Source organism: Cetorhinus maximus, unplaced genomic scaffold (assembly GCF_964194155.1).
Source record: "Cetorhinus maximus unplaced genomic scaffold, sCetMax3.hap1.1 HAP1_SCAFFOLD_535, whole genome shotgun sequence".
In the NCBI taxonomy this organism is placed as follows: domain Eukaryota; kingdom Metazoa; phylum Chordata; class Chondrichthyes; order Lamniformes; family Cetorhinidae; genus Cetorhinus; species Cetorhinus maximus.
In genome coordinates this window covers 8,997-31,269 of record NW_027596477.1, presented here as the reverse complement: position 1 = coordinate 31,269, position 22,273 = coordinate 8,997, and the positions used below count along the sequence as shown (strand labels likewise).

The following is a 22,273-nucleotide window of genomic DNA, read 5'->3' as shown; positions in this document are numbered from 1 at the left end:
GTAAACAATGGAAACAATAGGAATAGGAGGCCTCAAGCCTGTTCCACTGTTCAATTCAGTCACGATTGGTCGATATCTCCACTCCATTTACCCACCTTGACTCCATAATCTCCTTACCTTACAAAAATCCATCAATCGGGTTTTAAATTTTCAATTGACTTCCAGCTTGAACAGCTTCTTGGAGGAAGAGTTCCAGATTTCCACTCCCCTTTGTGTGAAGAAGTGCTTCCTGATATCACCCCTTCGATCTAGACTCCCCTGACTAAAGGAAACAGCTTTTATTTACCTTATTGAATCTTTTAATCATCTTAAACACCTCAATTCAAATAACCCTTAATCTTTCTTTATTCAAAAGATTACAAGCCGAGTCTATGAACCATGTCTTTACAATTGAACCTTTGTAACTCTGCTATCATTCTGGAGAATTATGTCGTGCCCTGTCCAATCCCAATATATCCTTCCTGAGGTGCAGTTCCCTGAACAGAAGACGGGGTCTAACTAAATTGGCCAAAAGGGTCATGGAGATTAGAAATGAACCAGACCATAGGTCCACTGACCAATCAGCAGACTTCACCTCTCCAGCTTCAATCATCCATTCGTGGTGAAGGGGTTGGAGGCCAGCTGCAAGAGGTGGAGCTCCACACACCACACCATGCTACTCATCCTCCCTTTAAACATCTGGGTACTTTTATAGATGGTAATTAAAACAGCCCAATGACGGGAACATGATCTCCAGTTGGGTGGAGGGCAACTAGGCCAAAAGCCTTCAGCCTAGGATTGAGGATCTTGAGCTGCTTGATCCAGAGAAATGTCCCAAGGCCAGTTGGAGATCAGCAACGACAGATCGATATGACAAGGTGAGTACTCAGGGCAGCATTTTCATTCTTAGGATTGGTGTCACTGGAAAGGCCGACATTCTTGTCCATCCCTTACTGCCCCTAGGTGGTGCTGGGTCTTCCTCTAGCGATATAATACAACTCAGTGCCTGCTAGGCCACTTAAGAGGGCAGTTAAGAGGCAATAACTTTGGTATGGGACTGGAATCAGGCAACAACTTGCATTTAAACAGCACCTTTAGCCTCATCAAATGCACCAAAGTGCTTCACAGAGGCACTGTCAAAATCTGGTCAATAGGTAAAGATGGGTTTTTCTTCCTAAAAGGATGTGAATGAACCAGATGGGGCTTTTTTGACATTCTGGTATCTTCATGATCTAGTCATAGTGACTAAATTCAAAACACATAAGTGACCTTGTCACAGGCACTATAATAATGCAAGTCTTACTTATTCATTTACAGACTTTTAAAAAAATCTGAATTCAAATTCTCGAAACATCATGTTAGGATTTAAACTCATTCCTGGTCTAGTTACATAATACACTACTGTAACCTAACAACAGACAAAGGAAACACTTTCAAAAGATACAAGGTATAAAGGTTGCTCAACACTGTCCCCATCAAACACTCCCAGGGCAGGTACAGCACGGGGTTAGATACCGAGTAAATCTCCCTCTACACTGTCCTCATCAAACACTCCCAGGACAGGTACAGCACAGGGTTAGATACAGAGTAAAGCTCCCGCTACTGTCCCCGTCAAACACTCCCAGGGCAGGTACAGCATGGGGTTAGATACAGAGTAAAGCCCCCTCTACACTGTCCCCATCAAACACTCCCAACGGCTGACACAGCACGGGGTTAGATACAGGGTAAAGCTCCCTCTACACTGTCCCCATCAAACACTCCCAGGGCAGGTACAGCACAGGGTTAGATACCGAGTAAATCTCCCTCTACACTGTCCTCATCAAACACTCCCAGGGCAGGTACAGCACGGAGTTAGATACAGAGTAAAGCCCCCTCTACACTGTCCCCATCAAACACTCCCTGGGCAGGTGCAGCACAGGTTAGAAATTGATGTCCTTGCTGATTTACAATGGCAAATCAAATTTAAGATTCTGAACCACATGTTCAAATCCCTTCCTGTTCTAATGCATCCTTACCTCAGAACCCACGCTGTTCCTCCAGCTCAAGAACCTTGTGCATCCCTCACAATTGGTGAACCGTGTTTTCACTCCTCTAGCATACAGCCACTGGTATCCGTTCCTTAAACCCCTCCACCACCCGCTCCTCCTTTCAAACACTCCCTCATACCCAGTTCTTCAACCAAGCTGTGATTGGCTATCCTAATCCTAGCTCAGCGTAATATTTCCTACAGATTCATGAAGCACCAAGGGATGTTTTCTTTTCTCAGTACAAGCTGTTTTTGTTGAACATTCGCACTTGACCTCAGATGAGGCTGTTACAGTGCGTGAACAGGCTGAGCCATTGAGGTGTTGAATAATCACCTTCTATTCTGGGACTGCCGGTGGTGAACTCAACTTAGTCAAAGCAGCCTCAACAGTAGCTTTTACGTATCTGACAACCATATTCAGGGCTGGGTCAGTTCTCTAGGATGCATTTGGGTATGAGTGCAAATCCAGTACGATGCAGTGGAATATGAGTGCGATAGTGTGATGCAGTGGGGCTTGAGTGTGAGTCCAGTGCAGTAGGATGTGTGTGAGAAATACAGTGGAGTATGACTGGGATACAGTGGGGTTTGAGTGAGCCCAGCAGGATGCAGTGGAGCAAGTATGAATGTGATGAACTACGTGTAACTTTAGGGCTCACTCCATCCTCTTCTCATCATTCCACCTGTTCAGTTCAGCTGCTCCCTCACCTTCCCTTCTGATGTAGAAGTGAACTGGGAAATTAGGATGGAAATAGGTACTGAAGCTGGCCATTCAGCCCCTCATGCCTGTTCTGTCAATGTTAGATCATGCTGATCTCAATCTCAACTCCATCTACCCGACTTATTTCTGTAAACTTAATAACCTTAACAAAAATATATCAATTACAGATTTGACATTTTCAACTGACCTCCAACTTGAACAGCTTTTTGGGGGAGGGAGTTCCAGATTTCCACTCCCCTTTGCGTGAAGAGGTGCTTCCTGACATCACCCTTCAAAGGCCCGGCTCCAACTTCAGGGTTTTGCTCCCTTGTTCTGGAACCCCCACAACCTACCCCCATCACAGGAAACAGTTTCTCTTTATAATTAATCAAATCCTTTAATCATTTTAAACATCTCAATCCAATCACCCCATAATGGTCTGTATTCAGGGGGATATAAGCCTGGTCTAAATAACATGTCCTCGTAATTTAACCTGTTTAGTCCAGGTATCCACCTGGTGAATCTACACTGCACCCTTTCCAAGGTACTGTGCCCAGGACTGAACACAGTTACTCCAGGGGGGTCTAAACCAGAGCTCTGTACAGCTGTAACATAGCTTCCAGCTTTATATCCCAGCCCTATTCAGATGAAAGCTACATTCCATTCGTCTTTCTAATTATGTTTTGTATCTGTTCACTTGTTTTTAGTGATTTCTGTACTTGGACCCGGAAATCTCTGCTCATCTACAGTTCCTTCTCACCATTTAGATAAATTCTCTGCTCTATTTTTCTTAGGTCCAAAATCGATGAGCTCACTTTACACGACAAACTCCATCTCCCACAGTTAGACCAAGTGTATTGTGAGTGGTTTGGGGTGGGAAGGGGGTTGGGGGTGGTATGAGGATTGTAACTCCAGAGAGACAAGAGGCAAATCTGCTCCTCCACAGTTAAGGAAGGTTCAGTGACAATTTAATTCAGATATCAATCAAACATAATCAGTGCATCTCCATCCAGGGCTTTCAGAATGCAGAGAAATGAGCTGAGCTGCTGACACAAGCCTTCATACACTGGAGCAGTTGTGCTGTACCGGCCCAGGAGACAGAGCAGTCAGGCCCGGGCCACCTCAGTAACCCTCATTTGCCCAGGTCACACTGTAGTCTGGGTACCTGGATTTCAGGATCGCTGTTGTTATTTCATGGTTTGCCCGGCCAAAGCCCTGTCGACAAAAGAACGAGATTGTCAGAGAAACCATTACCCTCCAGGCACCACAACAGTCTTCCCAACAGAAATCCATCAGAAACATTGACATGTTCTATCTCTCCATTTAATGTTCTCCGTTTGCCTCCTGAAGGTGACGACTTTGTCCACGGTTCCACTCGCCCAGTTGAGCAGCTATTCAGTCACCGACCACGTCACATGGCCAATCTCCACCGAGCTTCAGACTGTGCAAACACACACAGCCATTAGGGAGAAATGAACTTCGACAGATCCTGTCTACATGAAACACCCACCCACTCAGCCTCATGTGGACACACCCCCCTCCATGCAAACACCCCAACACCATCACCGCCCCTGTAAGTGGACACACCCTGCTCACACATCCCTCCCCATGAACACACTCCCCCCACTGTACACTCCTACCGCCCACACGCACCAGCCCCTGCAAAACCCATTCGCCCTGCAAAACCCCACGTCTGCATGAATCCCTCACGCAACCTCCATCCCATTCCGCCTGCTTGCGAACACCTGCCAAAGGCAGGTTCACATGCACACACACCCACAGACAGGCACCCACTCCCACAAAACCAGTGACGGGTCCACACACGCACACATGCAGGCGGGTCCACGCACGCACAGACCCGCAGGCGGGTCCACGCACGTGCGCACACACACACACACACCCCCGCAGGCAGGTCCACACACACACACACACACCCGCAGGCGGGTCCACACACACACACACACACACCCCCAGGCGGGACCACGCGCACACACCCCCAGGCGGGACCACGCGCACACACCCGCAGGCGGGTCCACACACACGCGCGCGCACCCGCAGGCGGGTCCACGCGCGCGCGCGCACCCGCAGGCGGGTCCACGCGCGCGCGCGCACACCCGCAGGCGGGTCCACGCGCGCGCGCGCACACCCGCAGGCGGGTCCACACGCGCGCGCGCACACCCGCAGGCGGGTCCACACGCGCGCGCGCACCCGCAGGCGGGTCCACACACGCGCGCACACCCGCAGGCGGGTCCACACACGCGCGCACACCCGCAGGCGGGTCCACACACGCGCGCACACCCGCAGGCGGGTCCACACACGCGCGCACACCCGCAGGCGGGTCCACACACGCGCGCACACCCGCAGGCGGGTCCACACACGCGCGCACACCCGCAGGCGGGTCCACACACGCGCGCACACCCGCAGGCGGGTCCACACACGCGCGCACACCCGCAGGCGGGTCCACACACGCGCGCACACCCGCAGGCGGGTCCACACACGCGCGCACACCCGCAGGCGGGTCCACACACGCGCGCACACCCGCAGGCGGGTCCACACACGCGCACACACCCGCAGGCGGGTCCACACACGCGCACACACCCGCAGGCGGGTCCACACACGCGCACACACCCGCAGGCGGGTCCACACACGCGCACACACCCCCAGGCGGGTCCACACACGCGCACACACCCCCAGGCGGGTCCACACACGCGCACACACCCGCAGGCGGGTCCACACACGCGCACACACCCGCAGGCGGGTCCACACACGCGCACACACCCCCAGGCGGGTCCACACACGCGCACACACCCCCAGGCGGGTCCACACACGCGCACACACCCCCAGGCGGGTCCACACACGCGCACACACCCCCAGGCGGGTCCACACACGCGCACACACCCCCAGGCGGGTCCACACACGCGCACACACCCCCAGGCGGGTCCACACACGCGCACACACCCCCAGGCGGGTCCACACACGCGCACACACCCCCTGGCGGGTCCACACACGCACATACACCCACAGACAGGTCCACACACGCACACACACCCACAGGCAGGTCCACGCACACACACCCAGGCAGGTCCAGACACACACAAACAGACACACACCAACAGGCAGGTCCACACACACAAAGGCAGGTCCACACACGCACACACACACACAGGCAGACCCACGCACACACACCCGCTGGAGGCCCACGCACACACACCCGCTGGCAGGTCCACGCACACACACCCGCTGGCAGGTCCACGCACACACACCCGCTGGCAGGTCCACGCACACACACCCGCTGGCAGGTCCACGCACACACACCCGCTGGCAGGTCCACGCACACACACCCGCTGGCAGGTCCACGCACACACACCCGCTGGCAGGTCCACGCACACACACCCGCTGGCAGGTCCACGCACACACACCCGCTGGCAGGTCCACGCACACACACCCGCTGGCAGGTCCACGCACACACACCCGCTGGCAGGTCCACGCACACACACCCGCTGGCAGGTCCACGCACACACACCCGCTGGCAGGTCCACGCACACACACCCGCTGGCAGGTCCACGCACACACACCCGCTGGCAGGTCCACGCACACACACCCGCTGGCAGGTCCACGCACACACACCCGCTGGCAGGTCCACGCACACACACCCGCTGGCAGGTCCACGCACACACACCCGCTGGCAGGTCCACGCACACACACCCGCTGGCAGGTCCACGCACACACACCCGCTGGCAGGTCCACGCACACACACCCGCTGGCAGGTCCACGCACACACACCCGCTGGCAGGTCCACGCACACACACCCGCTGGCAGGTCCACGCACACACACCCGCTGGCAGGTCCACGCACACACACCCGCTGGCAGGTCCACGCACACACACCCGCTGGCAGGTCCACGCACACACACCCGCTGGCAGGTCCACGCACACACACCCGCTGGCAGGTCCACGCACACACACGCACACCCGCTGGCAGGTCCACGCACACACACGCACACCCGCTGGCAGGTCCACGCACACACACGCACACCCGCTGGCAGGTCCACGCACACACACACGCACACCCGCAGGCAGGTCCACACACACACACGCACACCCGCAGGCAGGTCCACACACACACACGCACACCCGCAGGCAGGTCCACACACACACACGCACACCCGCAGGCAGGTCCACACACACACACCCGCAGGCAGGTCCACACACACACACACCCGCAGGCAGGTCCACACACACACACCCGCAGGCAGGTCCACACACACACACCCGCAGGCAGGTCCACACACACACACCCGCAGGCAGGTCCACACACACACACCCGCAGGCAGGTCCACACGCACATACACACACCCGCAGGCAGGTCCACACGCACATACACACACCCGCAGGCAGGTCCACACACACACACACCCGCACGCAGGTCCACACACACACACCCGCAGGCAGGTCCACACACACACACCCGCAGGCAGGTCCACACACACACACCCGCAGGCAGGTCCACACACACACACACACACACACACACACACGCAGGCAGGTCCACACACACACGCAGGCAGGTCCACACGTAAATGCACAAACTTCATGGTTTACCCAGCCACACGCACACAGACAGAACCACGCAGAGACAGACTTCATGGGTTGCCCAACCGCGCTCGCACAGACGGGTCCAGACACACACACATGCACCAAGAAACAGTTACAAGTGTATGCGCACCCACAGACCAATGCGCTCCCTGACAGATCCACGTGCATGCATATCCAGAAAGATCCACCCGCACCCAAATCGCGCACACACCCGCAGGCAGGTCCACACACACACACCCGCGGGCAGGCGCGGGCGGGTCCGCACCCGCGGGCAGGCGCGGGCGGGTCCGCACCCGCGGGCAGGCGCGGGCGGGTCCGCACCCGCGGGCAGGCGCGGGCGGGTCCGCACCCGCGGGCAGGCGCGGGCGGGTCCGCACCCGCGGGCAGGCGCGGGCGGGTCCGCACCCGCGGGCAGGCGCGGGCGGGTCCGCACCCGCGGGCAGGCGCGGGCGGGTCCGCACCCGCGGGCAGGCGCGGGCGGGTCCGCACCCGCGGGCAGGCGCAGGCGGATCCGCACACACACGCAGGCGGGTCCACATACCATTACCTGTGCCACATGCAAAATGGCTTCGGGTAAATAAGATTCGAGAAATAAATGTGTGGCTCAAAGACTGGTGCGGGTGAAGTGGGTTCTGCTTTCTGAGGCACGGACACTAGTATTGGGGAAAAGGGGATCTGTACCATTGGGATGGTCTGTACCTGAACCGTGCTGGGGCTGGTGTGCTCGCAAGTCACCTAACTAGGGAGGTAGAGAGGGTTTTAAATTGGATAGTGGAGGCAAGTTATTAAATTTGGCAAGATGCGGTAAAAGAGTAAAGGCAAGATAAACAGGTATTAATATGGGAAATGATAAACAGACTGTGACTGGAAAGGACAGAGAGTACAATTCTAAGAGTATATCAGCAGATAAGGCTAGACACTACAAAAATAATAAAAGGACAAAACTAAAGGCTCTGTTTCTAAACACACATAGCATTCAAAACAAAACAGATGAACTCATATTGCAAATAGAAATAAATAAGTACGATCTGATCGCCATTACAGAGGCATGTTTAGTGGATGACATAGATTGGGACCTGAATATTGAAGGGCACGTGTTACTTAGGAAGGACAGGAAGTTAGGAAAAGATGATTAAAGAGGGATGGCCTAAGTTCAGGAAAGCGGGATGTTGAAGCAGTTTGGGTTGAGATGAGGAATGATAAAGGCAAGAAGTCACTTGTGGGAGTAGTGTACAGGCCTCCTAATTGTAACTACACAGTAGGATAGAGTATAAAAGAGATAATGGGAGTTTGTCAGAAAGTACAGCAATAATCATGGGGGATTTTAATCTACATATAGACTGGAAAAGTCAGATGGGCAATGGTAGCCTAGATGAGGAGTTCCTAAAATGTTTTCAGGATAGTTTCTTAGAACAGCACATTCTGGAGCCAACCAGAGAGCAGGCTACACTAGATCTGGTATTGAGCAATGAGATGGGATTAATTGATAACCTCATAGTGAAGGCACCCCTTGTTAGCAGCGATCATAATATGACTGAATTTAACATTCAGTTTGAGGGAGAAACAAGTGTGTCCAAGACTAGTATTTTAAACTTAATTAAGGGCAATTACGAGGGCATGAAAGCAAAGTTAGCTAAAGTGAGCTGGCAAATGAGGTTAAGGGATAAGTCAATAGAGGTTCAGTGGCAGGCATTTAAAGGGATATTTCAGAATACAAAGAATAGATACATTACAATGAGAAAAAAAATCCAAGGGGAGGGCCCACTATCAGTGGTTAATTAAAAAAGTTAAAGATAGTGTCAAACTTCAAGAAAAAGCATATAATTTTGCAAGACAGGTGGCAGGTCAGAAGACTGGAAAGAATATAAAGAACAGCAAAGAATGACAAAAAGATTAATAAGGAGAGAAAAATTAGAGTGTGGGAGAAAACTAGCTAGAAATGCAAAGACGGATATTAGTTTCTATAGATATTTAAATAAGAGTTAACAAAGTGAGTGTTCTTCCTGTAGAGTGTGTGTCTGGGGAATTGATATATAGAAATTAAGGAGATGGCAGATGAATTAAACATGTATTTTTCTTTGATCTTCACTATAGAGGACACAAGTAACATCCCAGAAATGGCTGTAAATCAGGAAATGGAAGGGAGGGAGGAACTTGGGAAAATTACAATCACCAGTAAAGTGGTATTGAGCAGATTATTGGGACTGCAGGCTGACCAATCCCCAGGTCCAGATGGACTTCACCCTAAGGTCTTAAAAGGAGTGGCTAATGAGATAGTTGATGTACTGGTTTTAATTTTCCAAAATTCCCTAGATTCTGGGAAGGTTCCATTAGACTGGAAAATAGCGAATGTAACTCCTTTATTCAAAAAAAGGGAGGGAGACAGAAAGCAGGAAACTGCAGGCCAGTTAGCCTAACATCTGCCATAGGGAAAATGTTAGAAGCTATTATTAAAGACGTTATAGCAGAGCACTTAAAAACTCAAGGCAATCAGACAAAGTCAACATGGCTTTGCAAAAGGGAAATCAAATTTAACCAATTTATTGGAGTTCTTTGAAGGAGTCACATGTGCTGTGGATGAAGATTTCCAGAAGGCATTTGATAATCTGCCACATTAAAGATTATTGCAGAAAATAAAAGCTCATGGGGTAGAGGGTAACATATTGGCATGGATAGGAGATTGGCAGGCTAACGGGAAACAGAGTTGGCATAAAAGGGTCTTTTTCTGGTTGGCAGGATGTGGCTATTGGGGTGCCACAGGGATCAGTGCTGGGGCCTCAACTTTTTACAATTTGCTAAATTTACAGCGACACAAAGATAGATAGGAAAGTAAATTGTGAAAAGGAGATAAGGAGGCTACAAAGAGGCATAGATAAGTTAAGTGAGTGGGCAAAGATCTAACAAATGGAGTATAATGTGAAATTGTTCATTTAGGCAGGAAGAATAAAAAAGCTTTTTATCTAAATGGTGAGAGATTGCAGGGCTCTGAGATTCAGAGGGATCCAGATGTCCTAGTGCAGGAATTACAAAAGGTTAATATGCAGGTACAGCAGGTAATTAGGAGAGCTATTAGATTGTTAATATTTATTGTGAGGGGAATTGATTACAAAAGTAGAGTCATAGAGGTCTACAGCACAGAAAAAGGCCTTTCGGTCCATTGAGTCTACACCGGTCAAACAAGTACCTAACTATTCTAATCCCATTTTCCAGCACTAGGCCTATAGCCTTGTATGCCATGGCATCGCAAGTGCACATCCAAATACTTCTGAAATGTTATGAGGGTTTCTGCCTCAGGCAGTGAGTTCCAGAATCCCACCACCCTCTGGGTGAAAAAGTTCTTCCTCATATCCCCTTTAAGCCTCCTGCCCCTTACCTTAAATCTATGCTCCCTGGTTATTGATCCCTCCACCAAGGGGAAAAGTTCCTTCCTGTCTACCCTATCTATGCCCCTCATAATTTTATACACTTCAATCATATCCCCCCTCAATCTCCTCTGCTCCAGGGAAAATAACCCCAGTCTATCCAATCTCTCCTCATAACTAAAACTCTCCAGCCCAGGAAACATTCTGGTAAATCTCCTCTGCACTCTCTAGTGCAATCACATCCTTCCTATAATGCGGATTCCAGAGCTGCACGCAATACTCTAGCTGTGGCCTAACCAGCGTTTTATACAATTCCAGCATAACCTCCCTGCTCTTATATTCTATGCCTCGGCTAATAAAGGCAAGTATCCCATATGCCTTCTTAACCACCTTATCTACCTGTCCCACTACCTTAAAGGACCGGTGCACATGCACACCAAGGTCCCTCTAATCCTCGGTACTTCCCAGGGTCCTACCATTCATCGTGTATTCCCGTGCCTTATTTGTCCTGCCCAAGTGCATCACCTCACACTTAACCGGATTAAATTCCATTTGCCACTGATCAGCCCATCTGACCAGCCCGTCTATATCCTCCTGTAACCTAAGGCTATCCTCAATATTTACCACCCCACCAATTTTTGTGTCATCCGCGAGCTTACTGATCAACCCTCCTACATTCAAGTCTAAATCGTTTATATATGCCACAAACAGCAAGGGACCCAACACTGATCCCTGTGGAACCCCACTGGACACAGGCATCCAGTCACAAAAACACCCCTCGACCATCACCTTCTGCTTCCTGCCACTCAGTAAGGAGGTTATGCTTCAGTTGTACAGGGCATTGCTGAGACCACACCTGGAGTACTGGTCTCCTTATTTAAACAAAAATGTAAATGTGTTAGAAGCAGTTCAGAGAAGGTTTACTAAGCTAATACCAGGAATGGGCAAGTTGTATTATGAGGAAAGGCTGTACAGGTTAGACTTGTACCCACTGGAGTTTAGATGAGTGAGAGGCGACTTGATTGAAACAGAGAAGATCCTGAGGGGGCTTGGCAGGGTGGATATGGAGAGGATGTTTCCTCTTGTGGGAGAGTCTAGAATTAGGGGGTCACTGTTTAAAAATAAGGGGTCGCTAATTTAAGACAGAGATGAGGAGAAACTTTTTCTCTCAGACGGTTGAGAGTCTTTGGAACTCGCTTCCTCAAAAGGCGGTGAAAGCAGAGTCTTTGAATATTTTTAAGGCAGAGCTAGATAGATTCTTGACTAACAAGGGGGTGAAAGGTTATCAGGAGTAGGCAGAAATGCGGGGTTGAGGTTACAATAAGATTAGCCGTGATCTTACCGAATGGTGGAGCCGGCTGGAGGGGCCGAGTGGCCTATTCCTAAATCATATGTCCATATGACCTCCCATTAATCAGCAGCTCCTCGAAGAGAAAGTTTCCATAACGAGAGGCTCGTTGGAACTTACTGCAGATTACTGACAGTGAGTAGCATACAGAAGCTCAGCACATCATCCACTGCCAGAATCAGCCGTCCTTTAACACATGTTGACTGCACTGCCCACGCCCACACACACACCCACCCCCCCACCCCATACGCTGGCTGCTGCCCCCCGCATTGCACACAGGTTGCCCCCAAACCCCCCTGCCTTCCCACACACTGGCTGGCTGCCGCCAACTCCCAGCTCGCCTGCTGCCCTCCAACCCCCCTCGCACACTGGCTGGCCTTCCCCACACATTGGCTGGCCCTGCACACTGCTTGAGGGACTGAATTGCTGAATTAGCTGACTTCAGCCGGGGAGGGGCGGTGTGTAAAGTAGAGAAAAGAGGAATCACTATCCAGAAAGTTGGGGGTGAACATACGAACGAGCAGGAGTCGGCCATTTGACCCCTCGAACCTGCTCTGCGATTTAATAAAATCATGGCTGATCTGATAGTAACTTCAAATCTGCATCTCTACCCCTGATAACCTATCACCCCCTTGCTTACCAAGAATCTATCCACCTCTGCCTTAGCATGGAAAGAGGATTGGCTAACAGGAAACAGAGACTCAAGATAAATAGGTGATTTCCAGGTTGGAAAACTGTGACGGGTGGAGTGCCACAGGGATCAGTGCTGGGGCCTCAACTACTTACAATCTATATTAATGTCTTGAATGAAGAGACCGACTGTACTGTAATCAAATTTGCCGATGATACAAAGATAGATGGGAAAGCAAGTTGTGAGGAGGATACAAAGGGTCAGCAAAGGCATACAGATAGGTTAAGTTAGTGGGCACAAACTGGCAGATGAAATATAATGTGGGAAATTGTGAAGTTGTCCACTTCAAAGGGAAGAATAGAAAAGCAGAATATCATTTAAATAGAGAAAGACTGTAGCACGCTGTGGCACTGGGTGTCCTTGTACATGAATCACCAAAGTCAGCATGCAGGTACAGCAAGTAATTAGGAAGACAAGTGGAATGTTGTCCTTTATTGCAAGGGGGATGGAGTATATAAGTAGAGAAGTCTTGCTACAGCTGTTGTACAGGGCATTGGTGAGATCATACCTAGAGTACTGTGTACAGATTTGATCACCTTACTTGAGGAGAGATACCCTGGCACTGGAAGCAGTTCAGAGAAGATTCACTAGACTGATTCCTAGGATGAAAGGGTTGTCTTACAAGGAAAGGTTGAGCAGGTTGGGCCTGTGCCCATTGGAGTTTAGAAGAATGAGAGGTGATCTTAATGAAACATATAAGATTCTGAGAGGATGTTTCCCCCGTGGAGAAATCTAGAACTAATGGGCAGCTTCAAAATAAGGGATTGCCCATTTTAGATGGAGATGAAGAGGAATTTCTTCTTCTTCCCTTGAGGGTCGCTAAGTCTTTTATAGGCCGATCCTGTACTCAACAGATGTGCACACATACACTCCATCCCCAATCAGTGTGCATATGCATTCTCCTTCCCATAGGGGGCCTTGCAACCCCCCCATTACACACCCCTGCACCTTCCTTAATCAGGGGACACACCGCCCCCAAATCAGAGAGTGCTTGATGACTAGAGTGGGAAGTCTGGCTGATTTCTGCTCTCTAATCCAAAGGGTGGAATTAAATCAGATTAGCTAATTTAGCACAAACCTAGGATAAAGTGTGACTGCTTGTTCTCCTCGAGATTATGTTTAACTGTGAACTCTGCCTGTAATCACTGAGCCAAGGGGAGTCTGCAGCTCTTCCTGTGCATTTTCCTAGATTCTTCTGCAATAAACTGTGCATTTCCCCTCTGTACTTACCATGGAGTATCCATACACGTGGATCTTCTTCTCTGCACTATTGTGGTTAATTCGACCACCGCCCTGGCACTCACAATGCAGACCCTGTTTCTCAATCCAGGTAGACACCTGATCGTAGATGTCAGCTGTGGTTACAGTAAAACACAAAACCATTTCAGGAAGGTACCATATTAACTAATTCACTACAAGCATTCTCAACATGGGTTACTGTAAAGCTCCCTCAACCTCAGTGACGTGTCCTAAATAATTATAGGAAATAGATTTTTCATTTGTAAATGGGAAGTATGTGTACAATCCCCAGAATCAGTCACTCTGTGACTTCACCTCTCCCTGGCTACAGGAAGTGCTTTAAGAATTTATCAAATTGCTATATATCCCTGGGCAACCTTTCTTCAATCATGAGGAATATCCTCAACAAAGTTACTCCAACTGCTCTATAGAAACGCCCTGTGGACATCCATGTACATCACATTACTTTCATCAACCCTTGCCATCACCTCATCAAAAAAGTTAAACACAATTTGCCTTTGACAAATCCATGTTCGCTTTCCTTAATTAACCTGCATTTACCCAGGTGACCGTTAGTTTTGTTGCAGGTCATCATTTCTAATAGCTTCCTCACCACCGAGGTTAAACTGACTGACTGACCTGTAGTTGCTGGGCTTATCCTTACACCTTTTTTGAACAAGGGTGTAACATTTGCAATTCTCTTGTCCTCTGGCACCGCCCCCTGTATCTAAGGATTATGGCCAGTGCCTCTGCAATTTCCACCCTTATTTTTCTCCGTATCCTTGGATACATCTCATCTTGCCCAATCTTTCTAATATCTCCTGTTTATCAATTTCTGGTCCATCCAGGGTTTCTTTCACTTTTGGTCTATCTTTATCCTTTCCTGTAACCACCCTAAATCCAACTGAACTATTAATATCAGTAACAAAAACAAAAATAGCTGGAAAAACTCAGCAGGTCTGACAGCATCTGCGGAGAGGAATAAAGATAACGTTTCGAGTCCGTATGACTTTTAATCAGAACGGATGCTGTCAGACCTGAGTTTTTCCAGCTATTTTTGTTTTTGTTTCAGATTTCCAGCATCCGCAGTATTTTGCTTTTATATTAGTATCAGTAAAATGCTTTCCTGTTCATACCCCTTCCACCCAGATTCATTCCAAAAACTAATCCCAGACCTAAGCTCGAGGAACAGCATCTCATCTTTCAAGCAGGCAGTTTACAGCCTTCTGAGTTTAACGATTTCTGACTGTAATCTCAGTTTGTTTCCATTTTGTTTCCTTTACTTTGCATGTTTTGGTTTTTCTCATTTCTTCTTTCAGTCAGCACACCTCCTCCAGGCACACCTTCTGTTTCTTTCCCTGCCCCATCGGCCCTGTCAGACTAACTCTTCTGTCATTCAATCTCTCCTGTCTTCCACCTGATCACAGACCTTCCTTTAGCCCTTGTCCCACCCACCCCTTGCTGAAAACCTATTACATCTCTAACTTTTCCCAGTTCCGATGAAAAGCCATCAAACTGAAACATTAACTGTTTTTCTTTCTACAGATGCTGCCTGACCTGCAGAGTATTTCCAGCTGTTTTCTGTTTTTATTCCAGATTTTCTTCCGACAACATCTTCCAAACCCACAACCACTACCATCTAGATGGACAAGGGCAGCAGACACATAGGAACACCATCACCTGGAAATTCCCCTCCAAGTCACTCACCATCCTGACTTGGAAATATATCACTGTTCCTTCACTGTCGCCAGGGCAAAATCCTGGAACGCCCTTCCTAACAGCACTGTGGGTGTACCTACACCACATGGACTGCAGCGGTTTAAGAAGGCAGCTCACCGCCACCTTCTCAAGGGCAATTAGGGATGGGCAATAAATGCCAGCCGAGCCAGTGATGCCCACGTGCTGCGAAAGGATAAATAAAATACTCTGCAGTATTGTGCTTATTGGTTCCTGTTCCTTCTCCTTTTGGCTTTGATCCTGGTTATAAACATACCCCAGTGACTCTGTTCCTGTATTATCCTTTCCCTTTGTCTCAGGGTAAATACCTTTTTTTTAATGATCAGAAACTGAACTGACTGAGTATGGCATTAAGGGTAACCCCCAGGATGTTGATACTCGGGGATTCAGTGATGGTAATGCCATTGAATGTCATGGGGCGATGGTTAGATACTCTCTTGTTGGAGATGGTCATTGCCTGACACTTGTGTGGTGCAAATGTTACTTGCCACTTGTCAGCCCAAGCCTGGATATTGTCCAAGTCTTGCTGTATTTGGACATGGACTGCTTCAGTATCTGAGGAGTCACGAATGGTGCTAAACATTGTGCAATCATCAACGAACATCCCCACTTCTGACCTTATGATGGAAGGAAGGTCATTGATGAAGCAACTGAAGATGGTTGGGCCTAGGACACTACCCTGAGGAACTCCTGCAGTGATGTCCTGGAATAACCACAACCATCTTCCTTTGTGCGAGGTATGACCCCAAGCCAATGGAGAGTTTTCCCCCTGATTCCCATTGACTCCAGTTTTGCTAGGGCTCCTTGATGTCACACTTGGTCAAATGCAGCCTTGATGTCAAGGACAGTCACTCACATCACCTCTGGGGTTCAGCTCTTTTGTCCATGTTTGAACCAAGGCTGTAATGATGTCAGGTGCTGAGTGACCCTGGTGGAACCCAAACTGGGCGTCAGTGAGCAGGATATGGCTAAGCAAGTGCCGCTTGTTAGCACTGTTGATGACCCCTTCCTTCATTTACTGATAATCGAGACTAGACTGATGAGGCAGCAACTGGCCGGGTTGGAATTATCCTGCTTTTTGTATACAGGACATACCTGGGCAATTTTCCACATAGCCAGATAGATGCCAGTGTTGTATCTGTACTGGAACAGCTTGGCTAGGGGTGCAGCAAGTTCTGGAGCACAAGTCTTCAGCACTATTGCCGGAATATTGTCAGGGCCCATAACCTATGCAGTATCCAGTGCCTTCAGCCGTTTCTTGATATCACGGGGAGTGAATCAAATTGGCTTGAGATTGGCATCTGTGATGCTGGGGACCTCTGAAGGGAACCGAGACGAATCATCCACTCGGCACTTCTGGCTGAAGGTTGTTGCAAATTCTGCAGCCTTATCTTTTGCGCTGATGTGCTGGGCTTCCCCCATCATTGAGGATGGGGATATTTGTGGAGCCTCTTTCAGTGAGTTGTTTAATTATCCGCCACCATTCATGACTGGATGTGGCAGGACTGCAGAGCTTAAATCTGATCCGTTGGTTGTGGGATCGCTTAGCTCTGTCTATCACTTGCTTCTTACGCTGTTTGGTATGCAAGTAGTCCTGTGTTGTGGCTTCACCAGGCTGACACCTCATTTTTAGGTATGCCTGATGCTGCTCCTGGCATGCCCTCCTGCACTCTTCATTGAGCTAGGGTTGATCCCCTGGGTTGGTGGTAATGGTAGAGTGGGGGATATGCCGGGCCATGAGGTTATAAATTGCAGTTGAGGACAATTCTGCTGCTACTGACGGCCCACAGCACCTCCTGGATGCCCAGTCTTTGGTTGCTAGATGTTTGAAATCCATCCCATTCAGCACGGTGGTAGTGCCACACAACAAGATGGAGGGTATCCTCAAAGTGAAGACAGGACTTCCTCTCCACAAGGACTGTGCACTGGTCACTTCAACTGATACTGTCATGGACAGACACATCTGTGGCAGGCAGGTTTAGTGAGCATGAGATAAAAGCAAAAAACTGCGGATGCTGGAAACACAAAACAAAAACAAAAATACCTGGAAAAACTCAGCAGGTCTGGCAGCATCTGCGGAGAGGAGCACCGATAACGTTTAGAGTCCGAATGACCCTTCAACAGAATTAAGTAAAAATAGAAGAGAGGTGAAATATAAGCTAGTTTAAGGGGGGGTGGGACAAGTAGAGCTGGATAGAGGGCCAGTGATAGGTGGAGATAACCAAAAGATGCCACAGACAAAAGGACAAAGAAGTGTTGAAGGTGGTGATATGATCTGAGGAATGTGCTAATTAAGGGTAGAAAGCAAGACAAGCAAGGTACAGATAGCCCTAGTGGGGGTGGGGTGGGGTGAAGGAATCAAAAAAGGCTAAAAGGTAGAGATAAAACAATGGATGGAAATACATTTAAAAATAATGGAAGTAGGTGGGAAAAGAAAAATCTACATAAATTATTGGAAAAAGTGGGGGGGGGATTGGAAAGGGGGTGGGGATGGAGGAGAGAGTTCATGATCTAAAATTGTTGAACTCAATATTCAGTCCGGAAGGCTGTAAAGTGCCTAGTCGGAAGATGAGGTGCTGTTCCTCCAGTTTGCGTTGAGCTTCACTGGAACAATGCAGCAAGTTAAGGACAGACATGTGGGCATGAGAGCAGGGTGGAGTGTTGAAATGGCAAGTGACAGGGAGGTCTGGGTAATGCTTGCAGACAGACCGAAGGTGTTCTGCAAAGCGGTCACCCAGTCTGCGTTTGGTCTCTCCAATGTAGGGGAAACCGCATTGGGAGCGACGAATGCAGTAGACTAAATTGAGGGAAGTGCAAGTGAAATACTGCTTCACTTGAAAGGAGTGTTTGGGCCCTTGAACGGTGAGGAGAAAGTAAAGGGGCAGGTGTTGCACCTTCTGCAGTTACATGGGAAGGTGCCGTGGGAGGGGGTTGAGGTGTAGGGGGTGATGGAGGAGTGGACCAGGGTGGCCCTCTATCCAGCTCTACTTGTCCCAACACCCCTTAAACTAGCTTATATTTCACCTCTCTTCTATTTTTACTTAGTTCTGTTGAAGGGTCATTCAGACTCGGAACGTTAACTGTGTTCCTCTCCGCAGATGCTGCCAGACCTGCTGAGTTTTTCCAGGTATTTTTGTTTTAGTGAGCATGAGGTTGGTTCCCTCACCACCTGCTGCAGACCCAGTCTAGCAGCTATGCCCTTTAAGACGTGGCCAGCTCGGTCAGTAGTGGTGCTACCGAGCTACTCTTGGTGATGGACACTGAAGACCCCCAACCAGAGTACTTTCTGTGTCCTTGCTTCCTCCAAGTGCTGTTCAACATGGAAGAGTGCTGATTCATCAGCTGAGGGAGGGCAGTACCTGGCAATCAGGAGGTTTCCTTGCCCATGTTTGACCTGATGCCATGAGACTTCATGGGGTCTGCAGTCGATGTTGAGGACTCCTAGGGCAACTTCCTCCTGACTGTATACCATTGTGCTGCCACCTCTGCTGGGTATGTCCTGCCGGTGGGACAGGACATACCCAGGGATGGTGATGGCGGTCTCTGGGACATTATCTGTAAGGTATGATTCCGTGAGGATGACTATGTCAGGCTTAAAAACAAAAAACTCCTGCGGATGCTGGAAATCCAAAACAAAAACAGAATTACCTGGAAAAACTCAACAGGTCAAAGGATCAACCTCCGCCATTTCTGCCAACTCCAACATGATGCCACCACCAAACACATCTTCCCTTCACCCCCCCGGCGGCATTCCGTAGGGATCGTTTGCTCCGGGACACCCTGGTCCACTCCTCCATCACCCCCTACTCCTCAACCCCCACCTATGGCACCTCCCCATGCCCACTCAGAAGATGCAACACCTGCCCCTTCACTTCCTCTCTCCTCACCGTCCAAGGGCCCAAACACTCCTTTCAAGTGAAGCAGCATTTCACTTGCATTTCCCCTAACTTAGTCTACTGCATTCGTTGCTCCCAATGCGGTCTCCTCTACACTGGAGAGACCAAACGTAAACTGGGCGAGCGCTTTGCAGAACACCTGCAGTCTGTCCGCAAGAAAGACCCAAACCTCCCTGTCGCTTGCCATTTTAACACTCCATCCTGCTCTCTTGCCCACATGTCTGTCCTTGGCTTGCTGCATTGTTCCAGACGCAAACTGGAGGAACAGCACCTCATCTTCTGACTAGGCACTTTACAGCCTTCCGGACTGAATACTGAATTCAACAACTTTAGATCTTGAACTCCCTCCTCCATCCCCACCCCCTTTCCGTTTCTTCCCCCTCCCTTTTGTTTGTTCCAATAATTTATATAGATTTTTCTTTTCCCACCTATTTCCATTATTTTTAAATCTATACCTGTAATGCCCTGTCAGTCTTTCCACCCCACCCCCACTAGAGCTGTACCTTGAGTGTCCTGCCATCCATTCTTAATTAGCACATTCGCTTAGATAATATCACCACCATCAACACCTCTTCGTTCCTTTATCTGTGACATCTTTTGATTATCTGCTCCTATCACTGCTTGCTTGTCCCTACAACCAACGCCCCCCCCTCCGCCAAATTCTCTCCCCCCACCCCCCACCTTAAACTAGCTTATATTTCACCCCTCTCTTATTTTTACTTAGTTCTGTTGAAGGGTCATGAGGACTCGAAACGTCAACTCTTTTCTTCTCCGCTGATGCTGCCAGACCTGCTGAGTTTTTCCAGGTAATTCTGTTTTTGTTTTTGACTATGTCAGGCTGTTGCTTGACTAGTCTGTGAGACAGCTCTCCCAATTTTGGCAGAAGCCCCCAAATGTTAGTAAGGAGGATTTTGCAGGGTCGACAGGGCTGAGATTGCCGTTGTTGTGTCCGGTGCCTAGGTCGATGCTGGGTGGTATGTCTGGTTTCATTCCTTTTTTATGACTTTGGAGCGGTTTGATACAACTGAGTGGCTTGCTGGGCCATCTCAGAATCAACCACATTGCTGTGGGTCTGGAGTCACATGTAGGGGCCAGACCAGGTAAGGATGGCAGATTCCCTTCACCCAGCACAAAACCATAACAACCATGGTTTTCTGGTCATCATTTGACTTTTAATGTATTGACTGAATTCGGGATTGGAACCCGGGTCTTGGGATTATTAGCCCAGTGACAATACCCCCGCCTCGCCGGCTATTACCGTGATACTCTGCCGAAGCCCAGCCCCGCACGATGTTCTTCTCTTGGCCGCTCCCATTGTCCTGCCAAACCCGGATTAAAACATATTTATACAACCCGCTCGGGTCAATCCGCACATCTTCCACTATCTGCAAATCTTCCGCCATTGCGCTGCCGAACATGCGCACAACGTCCACGGGCCGTTCGCTGGGCGTGCGCACAACCGCCATGGGCTGCGGGCTGGGCATGCGCGGAGCCGCCACACGTTGAGCATGCGCCTCGTCGTCACGGCCCACCGGCTTTTCTTCCAATGGGCATGCGCGTATCATCCCTCATAGTCAGGCGATTCCTCTCATTCGCAAAAGGGGCAGCGCGGAGAGTCAAACCGGGTGAGTGTGAGGGAAACAGCGGATCGAGTACCCAGCACCCAAAAAAACCACCCAGCAACCAAGAAAAAAACACCCAGCACCCAAAGAAAAACACCCAGTACGCAAAAAACCACTCGTACACACAAAAAACCCACCCAACAACCAAGAAAAAAACACCCAGCACCCAAAAAAGCCGCACAAGCAACCAAGAGAAATCAACCCAGTACCCGAAAAAACAACCCAGCACCCAAGCAAAACCACACAGCAACCAGAAAAAAACGCCCAGCACCCAAGAAAAAAACACCCAGCACCCAAAAAACACCCAGTAAACATAAAAAAACACCCAGCACCCAAAAAAACCACCCGGCACTCAAAAAAACCACCCAGTACCCAATAAACACCCAGCACCCAAAAAGAGCACCCAGCACCCAAAAAGAGCATCCAGCACCCAAAAAGAGCACCCAGCACCCAAAAAGAGCACCCAGCACCCAAAAAGAGCACCCAGCACGCAAGAAAAAAAAACACCCAGTACCCAAAAAACACCCAGTAAGCATAAAAAACACCCAGCACCAAAAAAAACCACCTGGCACTCAAAAAAACCACCCAGTACCCAAAAAACACCCAGCAGCCAAAAAGAGCACCCAGCACGCAAGAAAAAAAACACCCAGTACCCAAAAAAGCCACCCAGCACCCAAGAAAACAACACCCAGCATCCAAGAAAAAAAACACCCACTACCCAAAAAAAACACCCACTACCCAAAATAAAAGCACCCAGCACCCAAAAGAACCACCCACCACCCAAGATAAAAACACCCAGCACGCAAATAAACATTCAGCAAGCAAGAAAAAAACCACCCAGTACGCAAAAATGCCACCCAACACCCAAGAGAAAACCACCAGCACCCAAGAAAGAAAACACGCAGTACCGAAAAACACACTTAGCACCCAAGAAGAAAAGAGCCAGTACCCAAAAAAACAACACCCAGCACCCAAGAAGAAAACACCCAGAAGCCAAAAAAGCCACACAGCCCCCAAGAAAAAAACACCCAGCCCCCAAGAAAAAAACACCCAGCCCCCAAGAAAAAAACACCCAGCACCC

The 22,273-nt window shown here is 49.5% G+C and overlaps 1 protein-coding gene across 1 annotated transcript; it reads right to left on the bottom strand.

Annotated features, from left to right (window-relative positions):
• Positions 1-3,635: 3,635 nt before the first annotated feature.
• LOC144674003 (14 kDa phosphohistidine phosphatase-like) lies at positions 3,636-21,036 on the bottom strand. The gene is made up of 3 exons (XM_078535578.1): positions 20,829-21,036; positions 13,929-14,053; positions 3,636-3,917 (listed from the first exon to the last, which is right to left on the bottom strand). Exons 1-3 carry the CDS (start codon positions 21,034-21,036, stop codon positions 3,825-3,827), a joined length of 426 nt encoding a protein of 141 aa, XP_078391704.1. The 3' UTR covers positions 3,636-3,824.
• Positions 21,037-22,273: the final 1,237 nt, after the last annotated feature.